Consider the following 15,366-nt stretch of genomic DNA (forward strand, 5'->3'; position numbering starts at 1 on the left):
TACAGTGTCCCTGTAAGGAACCGCCGGTAACAGATTACCATACTAGCGCATACGGTATGCTTGTGTTCCGTCGGTTCAAATTCCTCTTCTCTGCATCTGACAGCCCTCGAGCGGAATGGTTGAATATCCCTCAGGCGACTCCTCATAAGGCCATCAAGGGATGCATTCTATCCTCTCTTCATTCTCCTCTCTCCATTCTCCCCATTCTATCCATTACACTCCGGCTCTTTGCTCCGACCCACAGTCCGGTCTCTGATAGAGTCAAATAAACTTGAAGCTTACCGAGATCCAGTCTTGGCGCAATTTATCTCTCTCCACCGATCACGACTATCACTATCACACTACCACCACCGTCAATATCCAAGCGCTCCAGGTACTCGGCTCTGAACCGACTCTCAATCCATCCTCACTCACTCTCACCGTCCACCCTGCTCTACCCACAACAAAACACCCGGTACGGCGTACAGGATCAATCCTCTCCCATACCTACCGCCCCACAGATCGACATCGAACGTCCCATGGAGTCGGCGTTTCGAGTTGCGACTCATGTCGCAACGAGCATCAACGGTCAAGCTTATTTCAACACCGACCTACAACTTCCTCCGGCGCTCCCTCACCCCTAACCGCGACACAAACTCCTCGTCCAACATCCGCCTCTCCACCCCCGTCTTCCCCTGCCATTCCTCCTCCACCGCCTGCTCCTCCGCCTGCCACCGCCGCACCTCATCCGCAATCCACCCGGCCGTCTCGCGCGCAATCGCCCCCGGCCGCTCCAACGGCGCATTATGCCCCGTCTGCTCAATCGTCATCTCCTGCACCCGGCCCCGCGCCACGCCCCCGCTCCCCAACACCCCAGCCCCGGTGGTCGCGGCCATCCGCGCCCGCAGTCCCCTGCCCTTCAGAAACCATGACAACGCCCCGTACACGTACAGCGCCGCGGGCCGGAAAAACGGCAGCTGGTGGAACACCACCAGCGGCTCCGGCTGCAGAAACGACCACTCGGGGTGCTCCACAAGCTTGCGGTCCAGCTCTGCCGTGGACAGCCGCGGAGCTGCCGCTGCTGCTGCTGCTGCTGCTGCTGCCACCGTTGCCGTCGACGGGGCCTGCGGGGTTCGCGTGAGATATGTCGGACGGGTCAGCGCAAACGTCTCCTGGTCTTTGGTAGTCACGAGGGTGAGCTCGCCGCGCCGCGCCGCGCGGCGCACCCCGTACGTCAGCCAGCGCTGCACGCAGCGCGCGTCCCACGAGGCGTAGAGCTTGCTGTTTGCGACGTAGCTGGCGAGGGCGTCGTGTGAGGGCCAGCGGTCGCGGCGCGCGGCGGCCCCGAGCGCGGGCACGTTGGTGGCTGGATCCGGCACAGTGTCGTAGAGGACGGGCTCGATGAGGATCTGCGCGTGGAAGAGCCGGCTGTGTGAGAGCGCGGCGTGCATGAGATGCGTGGCACCCATGCTGTGGCCGAGGCCGATGATCGGGAGCGTCATCTGCGATTGGAAGTGGTTGATCATGTGGATGAGGTCGCGGGAATGGTCGAAGATGGAGGCTGGGTGGGGAGGTTAGGATGGAGGTGGTTAGGGGGGTGTTGGAGGAGGCGCGTACGGTCATTGCCGAGTTTCTCTTCGTTGAGGAGGCCGCTGGCGCCTTGGTGCGCGGCATCGGCGATCCAGATGTTCTCGATTGCGAGGCGCTGGTCGAGTAGCGCCGAGTGGAGCTCCTCCCAGAGCGGTTCGTAGAGCTCCTGTTTATGTGTGAGTGCGTAGTGTAGTGTAATGTAGTGTAGTGTTGGATTGCGGAGGCGCGCACCTTTGGACATGCGTTGCCGGCAGCCCCGATGATGGTCACCCGTTGCAAGGTTGGGTCGGGGGAGCGTGTCGGGGTGTATTGCTTCACGGCCAGGGAGAGGCCGGTGCTTCGTCCGTCGGCTGTCGCCCGGGGGTATTCGCGCATGAATTGGCATGGGATGACATGTTCCTGGACTGTAAACATGATAAGTGATAAGACGTGTTGGGAGTGGAGGCAGCGATTGATCGCCGATATATATATATGGGATCTTCAGACGCTAAGCCGAATTATACCGAGGTAGATGTAGACAAGCTCTGGATGTTGATCTCACGATTGTATAGACAAAATCTAAACGCCTATCTCAGCTAGGTATTATGTACAGGTATCATGACCCGCTGTTGACAGTCGCATCTGGCTGTGGCTGTCCTGTTTCAGTATCCTCTTCGCTCTTCAGCAACCCATTCTCTCCTAGCCACACTATGACTTCCATCGCACGTCGATCTTCGTCTTCTTTCTGTCGACCAAGAAGCTACAATCACCGTTAGATCATGCAATACAATCCATACACAGACACTCACCGCTTGAAGAAGCCCTTTTCGTCCTGGCTTCTCAGCCTTGGCTTTCACGCTCCGTTCCGGCCGTTCGTGCAGGAACTTGCAGCTAACCCCCCGTAGACACCGTCCAGTCCGCGCAAAGTGGCGACAAACTCGTTTCTTAGCCTCGCGCGCAGGAGGAGCCACCCGTTCGGGCCCCTCGCGGCGAGAGGTGGCCTCCTCCGGGGCCGAGTCCTCGTCACTATCGTCAGACTCCGCAGATGAATCAGACCCACTTGACGAGGTCCAGTCGCTGCTTTCCGCGTTAGGTGAGAAGCCGGCGTCATCATCCAAAGCCTCCTGGTGACTTGATTCGACCTGAGCTGCATCGGTTTGACTCTCCGAGCCAGGGACCGTCTCCGGCTCATTTCCACTCGGTGTTCCCTGGGAAGACGTCGCTTTCTGCAACTCCTCGACCTTCATTCGAGCACGCTCGGCGTCCGCCTCGGCCTTCTCGACCCGTTTCTGCTCCTTCTGCAGCTTCCGCCGGAGCTTGTCCGCCTTCTGCTTCGCTTTGGCGGCCTCGTCCATCGGATTCGCCGCATCTCTAGCCTGGTCTTTCTGCGCTCGCTTCATCTCCTGTCTGCGTTGCTCCTTTTGCCGCGCAGCCTCCTCGCGCGCCTTCTTCGCCTCTTCCATGGCTTTCTTCCGCTCCTCTATTCTAGCCTGCGTCGGGAACCGTTTCTTCCGTTCCTCGATCCACGCAGCGATATCCTCCGCGCTCTGCAACGTAGACGTACGTCCTCTGTAGGTGATCTGAAGCGCCGTCCCCCCGGGACCGCCCTGCGCGAACTTGGACTCCTCGTCCACGTCCTCCTCCTCCTCGCTCGACTCATGCTCGTCGGTCTTGGGCGTCAACCCAAGCTGATTATGCTTTCTCTTCTTCTTCTTGGGCTTCCGCGTGGCGTCCGCCGGAGGGGGAGGCTTCGATGGGAGCGGATTGCCAAAGCTCGGCACCGCGGGCGGCGCAGGCACCCGTGGACCGGCCGGTTGAAGCTTGCCAAAGGCGGCCTTATGGTCCCGCTTGTTGTTCGCAGGCGCATGCGGCATCACTGCCCCGGGAGGAGCGCCACCGTAGGCGTTGAACGGACGTGGCCCCGGCCCCGGTGCCCGCGGGTGGGCGCCCGCAAACGATCCCCCCGGGTTCCCATGCTCGAATCCCCAGCGCATCGGTGGGCCCATCATCGCGGGCGGCGTGGGCTGGGCGTGTAGCGGGCTGGGCACGACCGGGGCGGTCGGTGCGTAGGCGGCCGGTTGGTGTTGGTAGGCGGACCCGTGTGATGTTGTTGGGGACGTGTATTGGTTTGCGGCGGTGTAGGCGGTGGGGGTGTTCGACACGTTCTGGTAGCCCTGCTGCGGTGTCGTATATCGTGATGACGGGGGGACGTGGTGCGTCGGGTATGCGGAGGTATAGTTCATCGGGTTGGTGTAGCTGGACGCCGAAGCTGCAGGTGTAGATGAAGCCATGTAGTGGCCTCCTCGACCTCCCCCGCCCCGGTTCCCGTACCCTCTTCCACGCCCGCGGTGATGTCCGCCGCCGGGGCGTCCACCTTGCTGGGCGTAAGGACCCGGTCCATACTGGGGCCGATTGTAGGGCTGTTGCGGCTGCTGTGCAGACGACGGTGGTGGTGGTGGCGGCGGAGGAAACGAAAACCCCTGGGAGTTCATTGCGGGGGACGGAGATCAAGGACCTTCCAGGACAGATAGCATGCACGCCATGGTCGACAGAAGATCTCGGAGCTCGAACAAACAACCTGAGCACGGGCCGCTTTTTCCGTTCTTGAGAAATTGTTGGGTCGAGAACCGCCGATGCGCCGGCGCCGGTTGTTCCGTCCCGGGCACGTGACTATGGCAAAAATCAAAAATTGGGCGGCGGTTTGGCGGGCTGCGATTGGTTGGCGGGCTGGCTTCGATATTGCAAAGTCTCGTCGGGTTATACTTGCTGCGGCGCGTCACGATGCCATAGAACTGTGGACTGTGGACGTCGACATGGAATGCAGGTCCCGAATGGTTCTTTCTTGGTCACTACGTTAGCATCGAAGAGCGCTTTCCGTCGTCACCATGTTTATCCTGGTCCGTCGCATCTGCCTCGATCTTCGTGCATGTACTGACGGACCATTGTGCAGGCGACCCTGTCGGATCTGATTCAGATCTCCCCAGAGGACTTTTCCAAGTACAGCTCGGTGGCGATTGAAGACAACATCAACGAAAAGTATGCCAACAAGGTATGTCTTCGATGGCTTTGTGCGTGTTCTACGGGCAACTGCTGACTGTCATCTCCAGGTCATCCAAAAGGTGGGCCTTTGTATTGGCTTCTACGACTTGCTAGAATCGTCCGATGGTCTTATCGGCCATGGGACCGGACTGGTGAATGTTAACGGTATGCTGATGCTGTTGTTGATTCCGCTGTCCGTAACTAACACGTCGCAGTCAAGTTCCGTCTGATTGTATTCCGCCCATTTAAGGGCGAGATCATGCTGGGAAAGATCTCCAGCGCTACCGAACACGGCATCAAGAGCATGTAACCCCGCCCGTTGACATGCCACCCTGCTGACCCTTCCAGTTGGTGTCGAATTCTTCAACGACATTCTTGTACCCCCTAACCTGCTCCTCGACGGCGCGAGATTGTAAGTTCCCTGCATCTATTGGGGGTGTCCTGGCTGACCATGCCTTCTAGTGACTACGCCGACCAAGTCTGGATCTGGGAAAACGAAGACGGCTCGACCTTCTACTTCGACATTGGAGAGGTCGTCCGCCTGCGCGTCGAGATGGAAGAGTGGCACGACCAGATCCCTAATGCGCCAGACCTGGGCGACGGCGCCGCCAGCGAACGGAAACCGCCCTATTCTATTATCGTACGTACTGCGATATGTCACTTTTGTTCCTCGGTCTGTGTTACTAACTCGCGACAGGGATCGATGCAGATGGCCGGGTTGGGGCCGATATCGTGGTGGTAGTAGACTGAGGTTGAGCCTAGTGGAATATGTTGCTTACGAATTTTGTCTGCGTTGTTTTGGGTGCTTTCATTCTTAGGCTATCAATCGGACAATAAGATACCTCTTGATGTTACCGCTAAAGTCCAAGGATATGGTTAGAATTTAGTGGTTGATTGCTAAGCTGCAAGGGGAATGACGACATCCGGCAGCGGCGTTTGTAATACGTCGAGTATACCCCGGACAGAAGTAGAGAACGATCACCGTCAGGATGTTGAAGGCTGGATGTTGGTGCCATGCTGGTCGTCCTGCAGCACTCGGTTAGTGGCGGAGACATCGACGCCCCAAAACGGTTCACGGTGGAGTCTGTTCTACTTCCAATCGATGCGAATCTTCAACGTAAAAGAAATCCACGACAAGCATCAGACTTTTCGGAAAATTCTTGGAAACGAAAATAAATAAATAGAAAATTATTTAAACTCATCGTATTCATCGGGGTCTTAGCAATTGTCGCTTGGTCATCCTAGTGGGAGCCTACAAGGTACATAAGCTGCCAATCACTCCGCCAACATCGGTGATCTCATCGTACCTCCAGTCATTGTCCTTGCATCTCCCCAGCCATATTGACGCATTGAGCCCTCGAACCCCCCCCTCGATTCTCCTTTCTCCCCTATTCTGCGAGTTGGATATATTCCGTTTGGATACACCGTCCAGATAATGACCGGCCAAGAGAACGGAGTCGAGACGCAGGATCGCCGGTTCGGCACGTTGGCCGTCCATGCCGGCGCCCCCCATGATCCCACCACAGGCGCGGTGATTGCTCCGGTCAGTCAATCCGCCCGGGGAGTAGATCGCGATCATCGTCCATCGACTGACAGCCATAGATCTCGCTCTCCACCACCTTCGCCCAGACCAGCGTCGGCAATCCCGTCGGCCTCTACGAGTACACGCGGAGTTCCAACCCGAACCGGTATGTAGCCTGGATACACAACAGCGTTGTGTGACTGAACCACGTCTAGCGACAACTTCGAGCAGGCCGTCGCCGCGCTTGAACACGCAAAGTATGCGCTAGCATTTTCCTCCGGCTCCGCGACCACCGCCGTTATCCTTCAGTCTCTCGCCGCAGGATCGCACGTCGTCTCCGTCTCCGACGTCTACGGCGGCACCCACCGATACTTCACCAAGGTCGCCGCCGCCCACGGCGTGCATGTCACCTTCTCGCCCTGCATCGAACTCGACGTCGAGGAGCTGATCCGCCCTAATGAGACTAAGCTCGTCTGGATCGAGACTCCGTCCAACCCCACGCTGGGGCTGGTGGACATCAGCAAAGTCGCGGCCATTGCGCATCGCCATGGCATCTCCGTCGTCGTCGACAACACCTTCATGAGCCCCTACGTCCAGAACCCCCTGGACCACGGCGCCGACATTGTCGTCCACTCCGTCACCAAGTATATCAACGGGCACTCCGTACGTCTCCTCCATCCTCCTCCTCCCCCTCTTCCCAACCAGCTAACCTCCCCAGGACGTCCTCATGGGTGTCGCCGCGTTCAACTCCGACAGCCTCAACGAGCGCCTCACCTTCCTGCAGAACGCCATCGGTGCCGTCCCCTCGCCCTTCGACTGCTGGCTCGCCCACCGCGGCCTCAAGACCCTCCACCTGCGCGCCCGCGAGGCCTCCACCAATGCCACCGCTGTCGCCCGCGCCCTCGAGGCGTCCCCCCACGTCATCTCCGTCAACTACCCGGGCATCGAGTCCCACCCGCAGCGCGCCATCGCCCTCAAGCAGCACCGCAACGGCATGGGCGGCGGCATGCTCAGCTTCCGCATGAAGGGCGGCCAGGAAGCCGCCCACCGCTTCTGCCAGTACACTCGCGTCTTCACCCTCGCCGAGAGCCTGGGCGGCGTCGAGTCCCTCTGCGAGGTTCCCTCCAGCATGACGCACGCCGGCATCCCGAAGGACCAGCGCGAGGCCGCCGGTGTCTTTGACGATCTGGTCCGCATGAGCTGTGGTGTTGAGGACGCGGAGGATCTCAAGGCTGATGCGCTCCAGGCGCTGGAAAAGGCCGTCGCTGCTAGCCAAAACGGGGAGAATGGGTCCGTATAGGCCATAGAGGCGTTGGATTTAGATATAGATTTCGATCGTAGATCATAATGACGAGATGTGTTTGCCGCTGTTGACGGCTGGATTAATAGGCACTGCAGGACCCTTTCGTAGGCAATGAATGGCCAATTGATGGGCTGGTGGTGTGCATGTTGGACTCGCTGCTCTTAATCGCCGCTGCGGCTTCATTATGGGCGCTTAGTCATCGGTGGTGAAAAACCTCCAGACGAATATTATAACAGAGATCGCGCGGCCCTGAACTCGGGAATACTAGGTACCCTGTTGTCTATTTTGCTAGTATTCTCTTCAACGGCTCATAATTACAGTCTCCTATTGCTGGTCAGGGAATTTTTGCTTTGACTGCGGGGGCATCCATCTATATCACGAGGAGCGAATATCGGATATTGCCATATCTGCTTGCCTTAAGCCTGACCCCATATCTCCCCGCACAATATGGCGTTCAGCTTCGGCTTTTCTGGCGACGACATCGATATTGACGAGTCTGAATTGCATGAGGAGGGGGTTGGCTCCCATACCCAAAACGAGAGCAATGCTCTTCCGGCACTGATTCCAGCACAGAAGCATGACATCAAGGAGTGGGTAAGTGTTTCTCTACAGGGAATTACTCTCAGACGTGGCATTGAAGCTACGCTCATTCATGATATGGATATTGACATCTCCAGCTCCACACATTTCCATCTCAAATCTCATACAACAAACTTTCCATCGACACATCCACCAGCACAGACGGACCACTCACGCTGGCCCGCCGGGAAGTGTTTGATATCCGCACGCAACTAATGGCAGAAGACACCGCCGACCATGAAAACGAAGAACTCATCTCCGGGCTCGAAGAGGGCGACATCAAGCCCAACTTCTACGAAGGCGGCTTCAAGACGTGGGAGTGTGCGCTCGACCTGGCCAAGCTCGTAGCCACCGAGGGTTTCGCCTCACGGGAGTATCCCCAAGACCTGCATATCATCGAGGTAAAGCTAGCCCCGCCGCCCCTGCCCTTATTTCTATGTACATCGGCAGCTGATACGCAGCTAGCTTGGCGCTGGCACAGCAGTGCCCTCCCTTGCGCTCTTTGCGCAGCTGCTCTCGCAAGCAGAGCCACGCGGGAAAACCCACTTCACCTTTGCGGACTACAATTCCGCCGTTCTTCGCCTCGTCACGTTGCCCAATCTGCTCCTGACGTGGGACTACGTCGTCTCACGGCGTCAGACTGTCGTGCCCGTTGACTCAGCGGAGACCCCGGAAGAGGAGCTAGATGTTACCCCGGAACTGCTGGAGCGCTTCGAGAGCGATCTGGCGGAGAGGGGGATTACGGTTGAGTTTATCTCTGGCGCGTGGTCGCCTGCGTTTGTCGATCTGGTCTTCGCGTCTGTGGCGCCCAGTCAGCGGAGTACCGTGGTCCTGGCGAGCGAGACGATCTATGCTCCTGCGTCATTGTTGGCGTTCTCGGAGACGTTGTTGGCGCTGCTGCGTCGGTCTACGGAGAATGGTGGTGTGAGTCGGGCCTTGGTTGCGGCGAAAAAGGTCTACTTTGGCGTTGGGGGCGGCGTGGATGAGTTCCTCGCCGTGTTCAGGCAGGTTAGTGGGGATGGTCTGGAGGTGAAGGAGCGGGTGGATGTGAAGTCGGAAGGAGTTGGGAGGATTGTCTTGGAGATTGCAGGATAGATCGGAAACAAGAAATTTGAATCAATAAAACAAGAACCTCTGTTCTGCTATATGTACACGCCCCGAGTCATGTCTATTACCGACATTTGCAACCCAAACAAAACCAACGGAATCGATTTTTGATCTACTCATATAGGGACTTGCCGTCCTTCATGCGGGCGACGCGGGACTCGTCCTTGGCCTTGTTCTCCCGTTCGTAGTGAGCGGCAACATGGCTCAGGTCCACGTCCGAGCCGGCAGGGACGTTGTACGGAGCGACGGCGTGGAAGCTGACCCTACACGTAGAAGCATGAGTTAGCCGTGTTCAGACCCGGGACATTGTCGGGTGTTGGGACGTACTCGGGCTGCTTCAGCTCGAAAGCAGCGCGGGGGCCTTGGCTCTGGAACAGGTGACGGTCGTTCGCGGCCTTCTCCATGGCGACGGTGTGAATGGCATTCCGCTCCTCGAAGATCTTCTCAGAGGGAGTCCACTTGTCGATGAGGCCGGAGATCCACGACTGCGAGCCCGACTCCTGGTTGGACTTGCTCAGACGGTAGAGGACATAGCAGGAGGCGAAGGTGCCGATGGTGACGTAGAAACTGCGCTGTACGGGGTTGCAAACCGACCATGTTAGTCATTGCACAGGACAGGCCACCTGGAAACCATTGGCATCCACGCCGTGGTCCACTGGCGGCGTCGCAGGGAGGGGCAGGAAAACGTACGCCGAAGCTCTCGTTCACAGGCTCGGCATGATGGCCGTGGTCAGCGGCATGAGAGCCGAAACGTCGAGGGGGCTGGTTGCGCAGCAGCAGCCGCGCAGAAGCGACCGATCGCCTGGCGAAGAACATGGTGTGGAGAGAGAACAATTGGCAGCGCCGAACTGGGATGATGCCTTCGCCGGGGATTTGGACGTTCCGTTTGAAGGCAGCGCGAGGAGCGGTTCGAGCGGAGTGCACGTGACGTTCTACATAGGGTTTAGGGCGGTGGTCGATTATTAAGGGCCGCCCGTGACTGGTGGCTGCCGAGTCGGGTTTAGCGTTGTTTACTGACTTCGACCATCAACGTCAACTACGAGAAACCACTTCACCATCCGTCTTCTCCATGCACTGGATAACAGTATGACCTCACTGGACGGTTCGGTGCAGTCGTCCCGAATGCATCGCTTCCACCCAGTTGGGACGAAACTCTCTAGCGACACGGACTACCGCATGTCGCCTGAACTCATGTGCGGGTCGCTGTGTTGTCCGTCGAGTGAAGAATGATGGCCACACCGCACCCTGGCTCCAGTGCATGGCTAACTGCCTCACTTTCAAAGACTTATCCCCACTGTTCCCCATCGGGTGAACGGCTATTGGGGTCTTCTCGACGACCAACTATGCCGCCTTGTTAAACGGCTGGATGTCCAATGCGACATGTCATTGCTCTTTAATCAGTCTTGCTGACTCCACCAGCCTGCCTCACGGCATTTTCACTCTCCACAACGAACAAGTGGTGGTTTACTGTCTTTTTTCCTGGGTAATTTTTTTCTACTCTCATAGTGTTGGCGTTCCCATGGGTGTGTCACGACTTCCAGCCACGCCGAAAAGCGCCATTGATGCCCAATGCTAAGCTGCAACCCAGTCATTGGGTTCGTGCAGCATCAAAGTCGAGGCTTCAGGTCCACTTTGGTTTCCTTCTTTGGACTCCAACTCATGATTTTCTACCCTTTCCTCTCTAGTTGACTCGACGATGGGTACCGATTTTCGAAGGTTCGGTCCGCCTTCCGCCCTGCCAGCCCCCTCAATGTCGGATGTGGTCGTCTAGTCTCGGACGTTTCTTTTTTGGGCGTCGTTAAAGATAGCTTATTAGCTGATCCAATTTTCTATTTCCCTGTTGTGTCTCCTCATTCTATCTTAGAAATCCAATTGTTCCATTGTTTTGTCAGAGTCCAACGTCCCAAAGTGTCTGCTTGCTTCGCAACTTCATTTGGCATCGGCCCATCGTTTGCGTGGACTCCTGCGATTTGCGCATACTTGCAGGGTACCCTGCTCCCAAAACTTCGACGACCTGCCCTTCTGGTTTTCTACCACTCGTCCGAGACATGATCTTGTGATCGTACACTCTTCCACTTCTAGACTCTTTCCCATATCCATATCGACTGGAGATATCTCCTCACTTACCTTACACACTTGCAAGTTAACCAGTGTTCCTGCCAGACACGTCCAATCGTCTCTTTGCTAACAAAAGCCCCAGCCCACTGGTAACACGTCTGATTCTATTGCGAGAACTTGGGCACGCATTGCTCCCACTATGGCGGGGTCAGGCAAGAAGAACAAAGGCAAGTCTGGGAGTAAGCAGAAGAATAAGAAGGGGAAGAACCAGGAGGAGTCCCAGAGCCAGACACCACAGCTAGAATCTCCTCCTGAACAGCAAGAGCAACCTCAACCAGAGCCTTTGCAGCTCGACGCAGACGCAGAGGCCCAGCCCCAACAGACCGAAGCTACTTCTATCCCTGACTCTCTACCCGAATCTGCCCCTGCACCAGAGGTTTTTTCGGAGAAAGAAGTAGAGCCAGAGCAACGACAGCTTACAGTGGAGGAGCCAGCAGCCGACATTCTACCTCAGCCACCAGTCAACATCGAGGGTCAGCCGACGCAGGTTGAATCTAACCTTCCGGATCATCAGTACCAGGACGTGGAAGATGCTTGGGCAGAATTCGATGCGCCCCATGAGCCTTCTACTGAGGGCTTAAATACCTCAGAGCTTCCCCGCGAGACCACAGAGATCACCGAGGACAACCACGCTTCGGATATTCCTAGTGGTACAGCAGAACCGCCCGAGCAGACTCCATTATTTGCAACTGGCCCAGAGTCAGTTCCTCTCCCATCGCCTTCTCCTACTGAAACCCAGTTTATCGCGGCTTCTCCCCGCGCCAATCCCGAGGCTCTGGAGAACGACCCCCCTTTCACTACTCAAACGAACGCTCTTGGGTCGGCTGCTCACTCGCCTCTGCCCGAGGAAGTCCTAGCGAGATCCAAGCCCGCATCCCCTGCACTGCAAGTCGCGTCGCCCGCTCTCAGGGCTTCCTCACCAGTCCTGTATTCATCCTTCTCGCCTAGAGCCGCTTCACCTTTTTCAAAGCCTGCTTCACCTGTCCCCCGCGTCCACTCCCCATCGACCCGGGCCATATCCCCAATGGCGCAGCCGACCTCACCGAAAGAAGAGGCCGCTTTGCCTATGGATGTGGATAAAGCTGTCTCCCCACAGCAGGTTGCTACTCCTGTTTCCAGACCCGCCTCGCCGATGCAACAGCCTCCCTCGCCAGCACAGAAGGTTGCTTCACCTGCACCCATGTCTGCATCTCCAGTTCAAAAACTGGCCTCGCCTGTCCCCAAGCCTGCATCGCCTGTCCCAAAGGTCAGCAGCCCGCTAGCGCGTTCGTCCTACATGTCACCGATGATGTCGCCGCATGCCACACCACCACCACCGGCCCCATCAGTCCCCGGAGCGCCTCCGTCAACCGTCCCCAGCTACGCAACGGCTTATCACTCCCCTATCATGAGCGCAGCGCCATACTTGCCGCAATACGCGTACTACCATCACCCGCCGCCCAACATGCCGACGCCTCGAGGATCGATGGATCCGCAGTTTCAGGCTCTGCGTGACTTTGCATACGCAAATGGCCACGGGATAAACCGCAAGGGGTCAATGTCCCCACCAGATCATGATGAACCTATCGAGCTGCTCCAGCGGATTCAAGATGCCATCCCGGATATCAACCGGTTGCTGGACAGCTATAAGAACACGAAAGGCAAGCTGCACGCGCGGGAGGCCGAATTCAAGCATGTGGCCACTCAGCATGAACAAGACCTTATGCACAAGGATTTCTACATTGAGGCTTTGCAGAATCAGATGAGGAAGACGGCGACTGAATCAGCAGAGGAGGGCAAAAGGCTCAAGAATACCATCAACGAGCTTCGATTGGAACTGGGGAATCTTGAGGAGAAACGGAAAGACTTTGAGGAGAAGCTCGAGGATGCGGAGAAATCCAATGAAGAGCTGTCGAATCTGAAGACGGAGCTTGAGACGCAAGTTACGACGTTGAACAATAGCCTTCGGGAAGCACAGGAGGCTCATGAAAAGGAGCTGGAAAAGCAGAAGGAGGAGAAGGAGGAAGCCCTTGCGACTCAGAAGCAGGAGCTGACTGATCTCTTTGAGGAGATCAGAGCGGAAGATGAGAAGACTGCGGCTGAGAATTTAGAAGCGCGCGAAAAGGAGTTGCTCGGCCAGCAGGAGTCGATGAAGGCGGACTTTGAGAAGGAGAAACAGCAGATGCAAGAATCTCATGACGCCCTCCAAGCCGAGTATGAGTCCAAGGCCAGCGAGCTTGAATCGACCAAGTCCGCTCTCGAAGAGGCCCGGGCACAACACGCCACAGAAATGGACTCGTTGAAGAGCCGCCATGAGGAGGAAATTGCTGAGAAGGATCAGCGTTGGACCGAAGAAAAGACCGGCCTGGAGAAACGGCTGACGGAGAAGACCGACGAGTGTACGAGCGCCGAGGCGGAGAACAAGAAGCTGGAAGAGGACAACCTCATCAAGGAACGGCAACTTCAGCATGCTGTAGAGGGGATGCGGGCCACGATCGACAATCTGGACAAGGACTGCGACAAGTTGAGGAAGACACTGCATAGCCTTGGAGAAGCCACAGACCTCAAGAGCACCAAGGGTGATTCATTCTTGTAAGTGACCTAGTGCATTGAGAGTGTTCTGTCATTCGTTTATTTCATTTTTATTTCTTGTCGTTCTTTTGGCAATTGTTCCGATTTCCTTTGTTTTGTTGTTTTCCCTCGATAGCTCATGATATGACGAAATGTGGATAAGATGATCAATGTACATGCTCTGATAAGAATTCTAAATCTAGTTTGGACTGCTTCGACCAGCTTTCCCGTCTGATTGTCTCCCTGTCCAAGGAGCACTTTGCGTACCTTGCCATTGACCCTCCCAAGGACATCCTGTCCAAGCTCCCTCCGGAGCTGCCGTCGTTTCTCGACAACACCCCAGCGTCCCGCGAGCTCCGCGCCGCCTATGTACAGCATGTCGTCTCGAAGACGCTGACCTACCGGATTTTCCACCCATTCCTGTTCACGCTGGGCCGACGGTACGACAAAGCCGACACCTTCTTCCAGATGCTCTCGATGGATATCCGGCGCAAGTCGGTCCGCCGCGAGGCCTTCTGGCGGCAGCAGACCCTCAAGGCCGCGTACACCACGTCTGACGCGAAGCAGTCGATCAACGTGGTGGCGGCGGTCATCGTCGACGAGATTGTCGACCACCTGAAGCATTTCGCCGACCCGCGACGGCTGGATTCGCTGGTGGTGGGCGTGCGGAAGATCGTGAAGCTGGCAGCGGAGACGTGGCGCCATGCGCGCGTCGAACGCGAGCTCATCCTGGCGTCGTTGCCGGCCCCGGACGCGGAGGTCTCCTCCAACGACGACTGGGAGGAATGCGGGCCCCGTAAGGACGCCGCGTGTGTTGGCTCCCGTGACGATCCCAGTCGGCATGTCATCCTGCGGACGTTCCCGCGGATTCTGCGCGAGGCGGCGCATGAAGATTTTGCGGAGGACCGCGAGAAGGCGGCGCCGTGTGTTTATGCGCCGGGCGGGGTGTTGTATTCGGATTCGCCGGTGGTGATGGCGCGGTTGCAGGAGTTGGCGAAGAAGTCGAGTGAGGCGTTGGTGACGGGGGAGAAGGATGCGGCAGTTGGGGTGGAAGTGTGAAGGGTTAGAGCTGGATGTGATTATATTCTTTGCTTGACGCTTTCCTTTGTGTTTTTTTTTTTCCTTCCGGGCATGTCTTTCTATGATCTGTTTGTATGGTTTGTTTTGTAGCGAGCATAGCGATGGTGTATAGCAGTCATGATATCTTAGTTATAGTGTACTACGTGTGGAGTATCAATATCCAGCCACAGGTTGATGTCAGATAGCGACAGCAACCGCAACCGCCACATCACAACCGATTTAGCAAAGCTTGTTCTTGACCGATGACGTGGCGGTGCGGGCGCGGGTGAAGAGAAATCAATGGATGAGAGTCGAGGACTCAGGATCATTAATGTTGTGTACAGTGTACTGGCACTGTGGATGGAGGTGGGGATCTCCATGCACAGCCGCACAGGGCTGACTTGGGGTGGGGGCTGGATGATAGATGTTCTGACAGTCATTGGCACTCTCTTGAAATGTATACCCATAATCATAACTATTTATAAACAAAGACAGAGAAGAGGGCCCTTTATTTTTTGCTCCCTGAATCTTCTCCATGCGA

The 15,366-nt window shown here is 56.8% G+C and overlaps 8 protein-coding genes across 8 annotated transcripts; 5 read left to right on the forward strand and 3 right to left on the reverse strand.

Moving 5' to 3' along the window:
• Positions 1-590: 590 nt before the first annotated feature.
• Positions 591-1,983, reverse strand: BDV59DRAFT_205934 (alpha/beta hydrolase; the record flags this gene model as incomplete). Its single annotated transcript, XM_073694722.1, has 3 exons — positions 591-1,540; positions 1,597-1,735; positions 1,801-1,983. 3 exons carry the CDS (start codon positions 1,981-1,983, stop codon positions 591-593), a joined length of 1,272 nt encoding a protein of 423 aa, XP_073543451.1.
• Positions 1,984-2,102: 119 nt separating this feature from the next.
• BDV59DRAFT_188172 (CCCH zinc finger protein) lies at positions 2,103-3,551 on the reverse strand. Its single transcript, XM_073691370.1, has 2 exons — positions 2,358-3,551; positions 2,103-2,308 (listed from the first exon to the last, which is right to left on the reverse strand). The coding sequence occupies exons 1-2, from the start codon at positions 3,540-3,542 to the stop codon at positions 2,165-2,167; spliced, it is 1,329 nt and encodes a 442-aa protein (XP_073543452.1). The 5' UTR covers positions 3,543-3,551; the 3' UTR covers positions 2,103-2,164.
• On the forward strand, positions 3,545-4,110 carry BDV59DRAFT_188173 (uncharacterized protein). The gene has a single exon (XM_073691371.1). The coding sequence runs from the start codon at positions 3,900-3,902 to the stop codon at positions 4,077-4,079; it is 180 nt and encodes a 59-aa protein (XP_073543453.1). The 5' UTR covers positions 3,545-3,899; the 3' UTR covers positions 4,080-4,110.
• Positions 4,111-4,279: 169 nt separating this feature from the next.
• On the forward strand, positions 4,280-5,564 carry BDV59DRAFT_188175 (DNA-directed RNA polymerase III subunit RPC25). The gene is made up of 7 exons (XM_073691372.1): positions 4,280-4,445; positions 4,499-4,597; positions 4,656-4,752; positions 4,803-4,889; positions 4,936-4,999; positions 5,050-5,227; positions 5,285-5,564. Exons 1-7 carry the CDS (start codon positions 4,434-4,436, stop codon positions 5,327-5,329), a joined length of 582 nt encoding a protein of 193 aa, XP_073543454.1. The 5' UTR covers positions 4,280-4,433; the 3' UTR covers positions 5,330-5,564.
• A 175-nt stretch (positions 5,565-5,739) lies between these two features.
• On the forward strand, positions 5,740-7,517 carry BDV59DRAFT_136709 (cystathionine gamma-lyase CYS3). Its single transcript, XM_073687071.1, has 4 exons — positions 5,740-6,130; positions 6,190-6,275; positions 6,325-6,772; positions 6,828-7,517. Exons 1-4 carry the CDS (start codon positions 6,023-6,025, stop codon positions 7,407-7,409), a joined length of 1,224 nt encoding a protein of 407 aa, XP_073543455.1. The 5' UTR covers positions 5,740-6,022; the 3' UTR covers positions 7,410-7,517.
• A 143-nt stretch (positions 7,518-7,660) lies between these two features.
• Positions 7,661-9,314, forward strand: BDV59DRAFT_136724 (protein-histidine N-methyltransferase). Its single transcript, XM_073687073.1, has 3 exons — positions 7,661-8,006; positions 8,090-8,392; positions 8,457-9,314. Exons 1-3 carry the CDS (start codon positions 7,860-7,862, stop codon positions 9,084-9,086), a joined length of 1,080 nt encoding a protein of 359 aa, XP_073543456.1. The 5' UTR covers positions 7,661-7,859; the 3' UTR covers positions 9,087-9,314.
• BDV59DRAFT_136721 (putative NADH-ubiquinone oxidoreductase 178 kDa subunit) lies at positions 9,109-10,127 on the reverse strand. The gene is made up of 3 exons (XM_073687072.1): positions 9,789-10,127; positions 9,426-9,670; positions 9,109-9,361 (listed from the first exon to the last, which is right to left on the reverse strand). The coding sequence occupies exons 1-3, from the start codon at positions 9,912-9,914 to the stop codon at positions 9,211-9,213; spliced, it is 522 nt and encodes a 173-aa protein (XP_073543457.1). The 5' UTR covers positions 9,915-10,127; the 3' UTR covers positions 9,109-9,210.
• A 1,125-nt stretch (positions 10,128-11,252) lies between these two features.
• On the forward strand, positions 11,253-14,898 carry BDV59DRAFT_136728 (uncharacterized protein). Its single transcript, XM_073687074.1, has 3 exons — positions 11,253-13,404; positions 13,621-13,787; positions 13,970-14,898. The coding sequence occupies exons 1-3, from the start codon at positions 11,356-11,358 to the stop codon at positions 14,823-14,825; spliced, it is 3,072 nt and encodes a 1,023-aa protein (XP_073543458.1). The 5' UTR covers positions 11,253-11,355; the 3' UTR covers positions 14,826-14,898.
• The last annotated feature ends 468 nt before the right edge of the window (positions 14,899-15,366 follow it).

The sequence above is a fragment of the Aspergillus ambiguus genome (genome assembly GCF_047715705.1).
Source record: "Aspergillus ambiguus strain CBS 117.58 unplaced genomic scaffold BDV59scaffold_52, whole genome shotgun sequence".
In the NCBI taxonomy this organism is placed as follows: domain Eukaryota; kingdom Fungi; phylum Ascomycota; class Eurotiomycetes; order Eurotiales; family Aspergillaceae; genus Aspergillus; species Aspergillus ambiguus.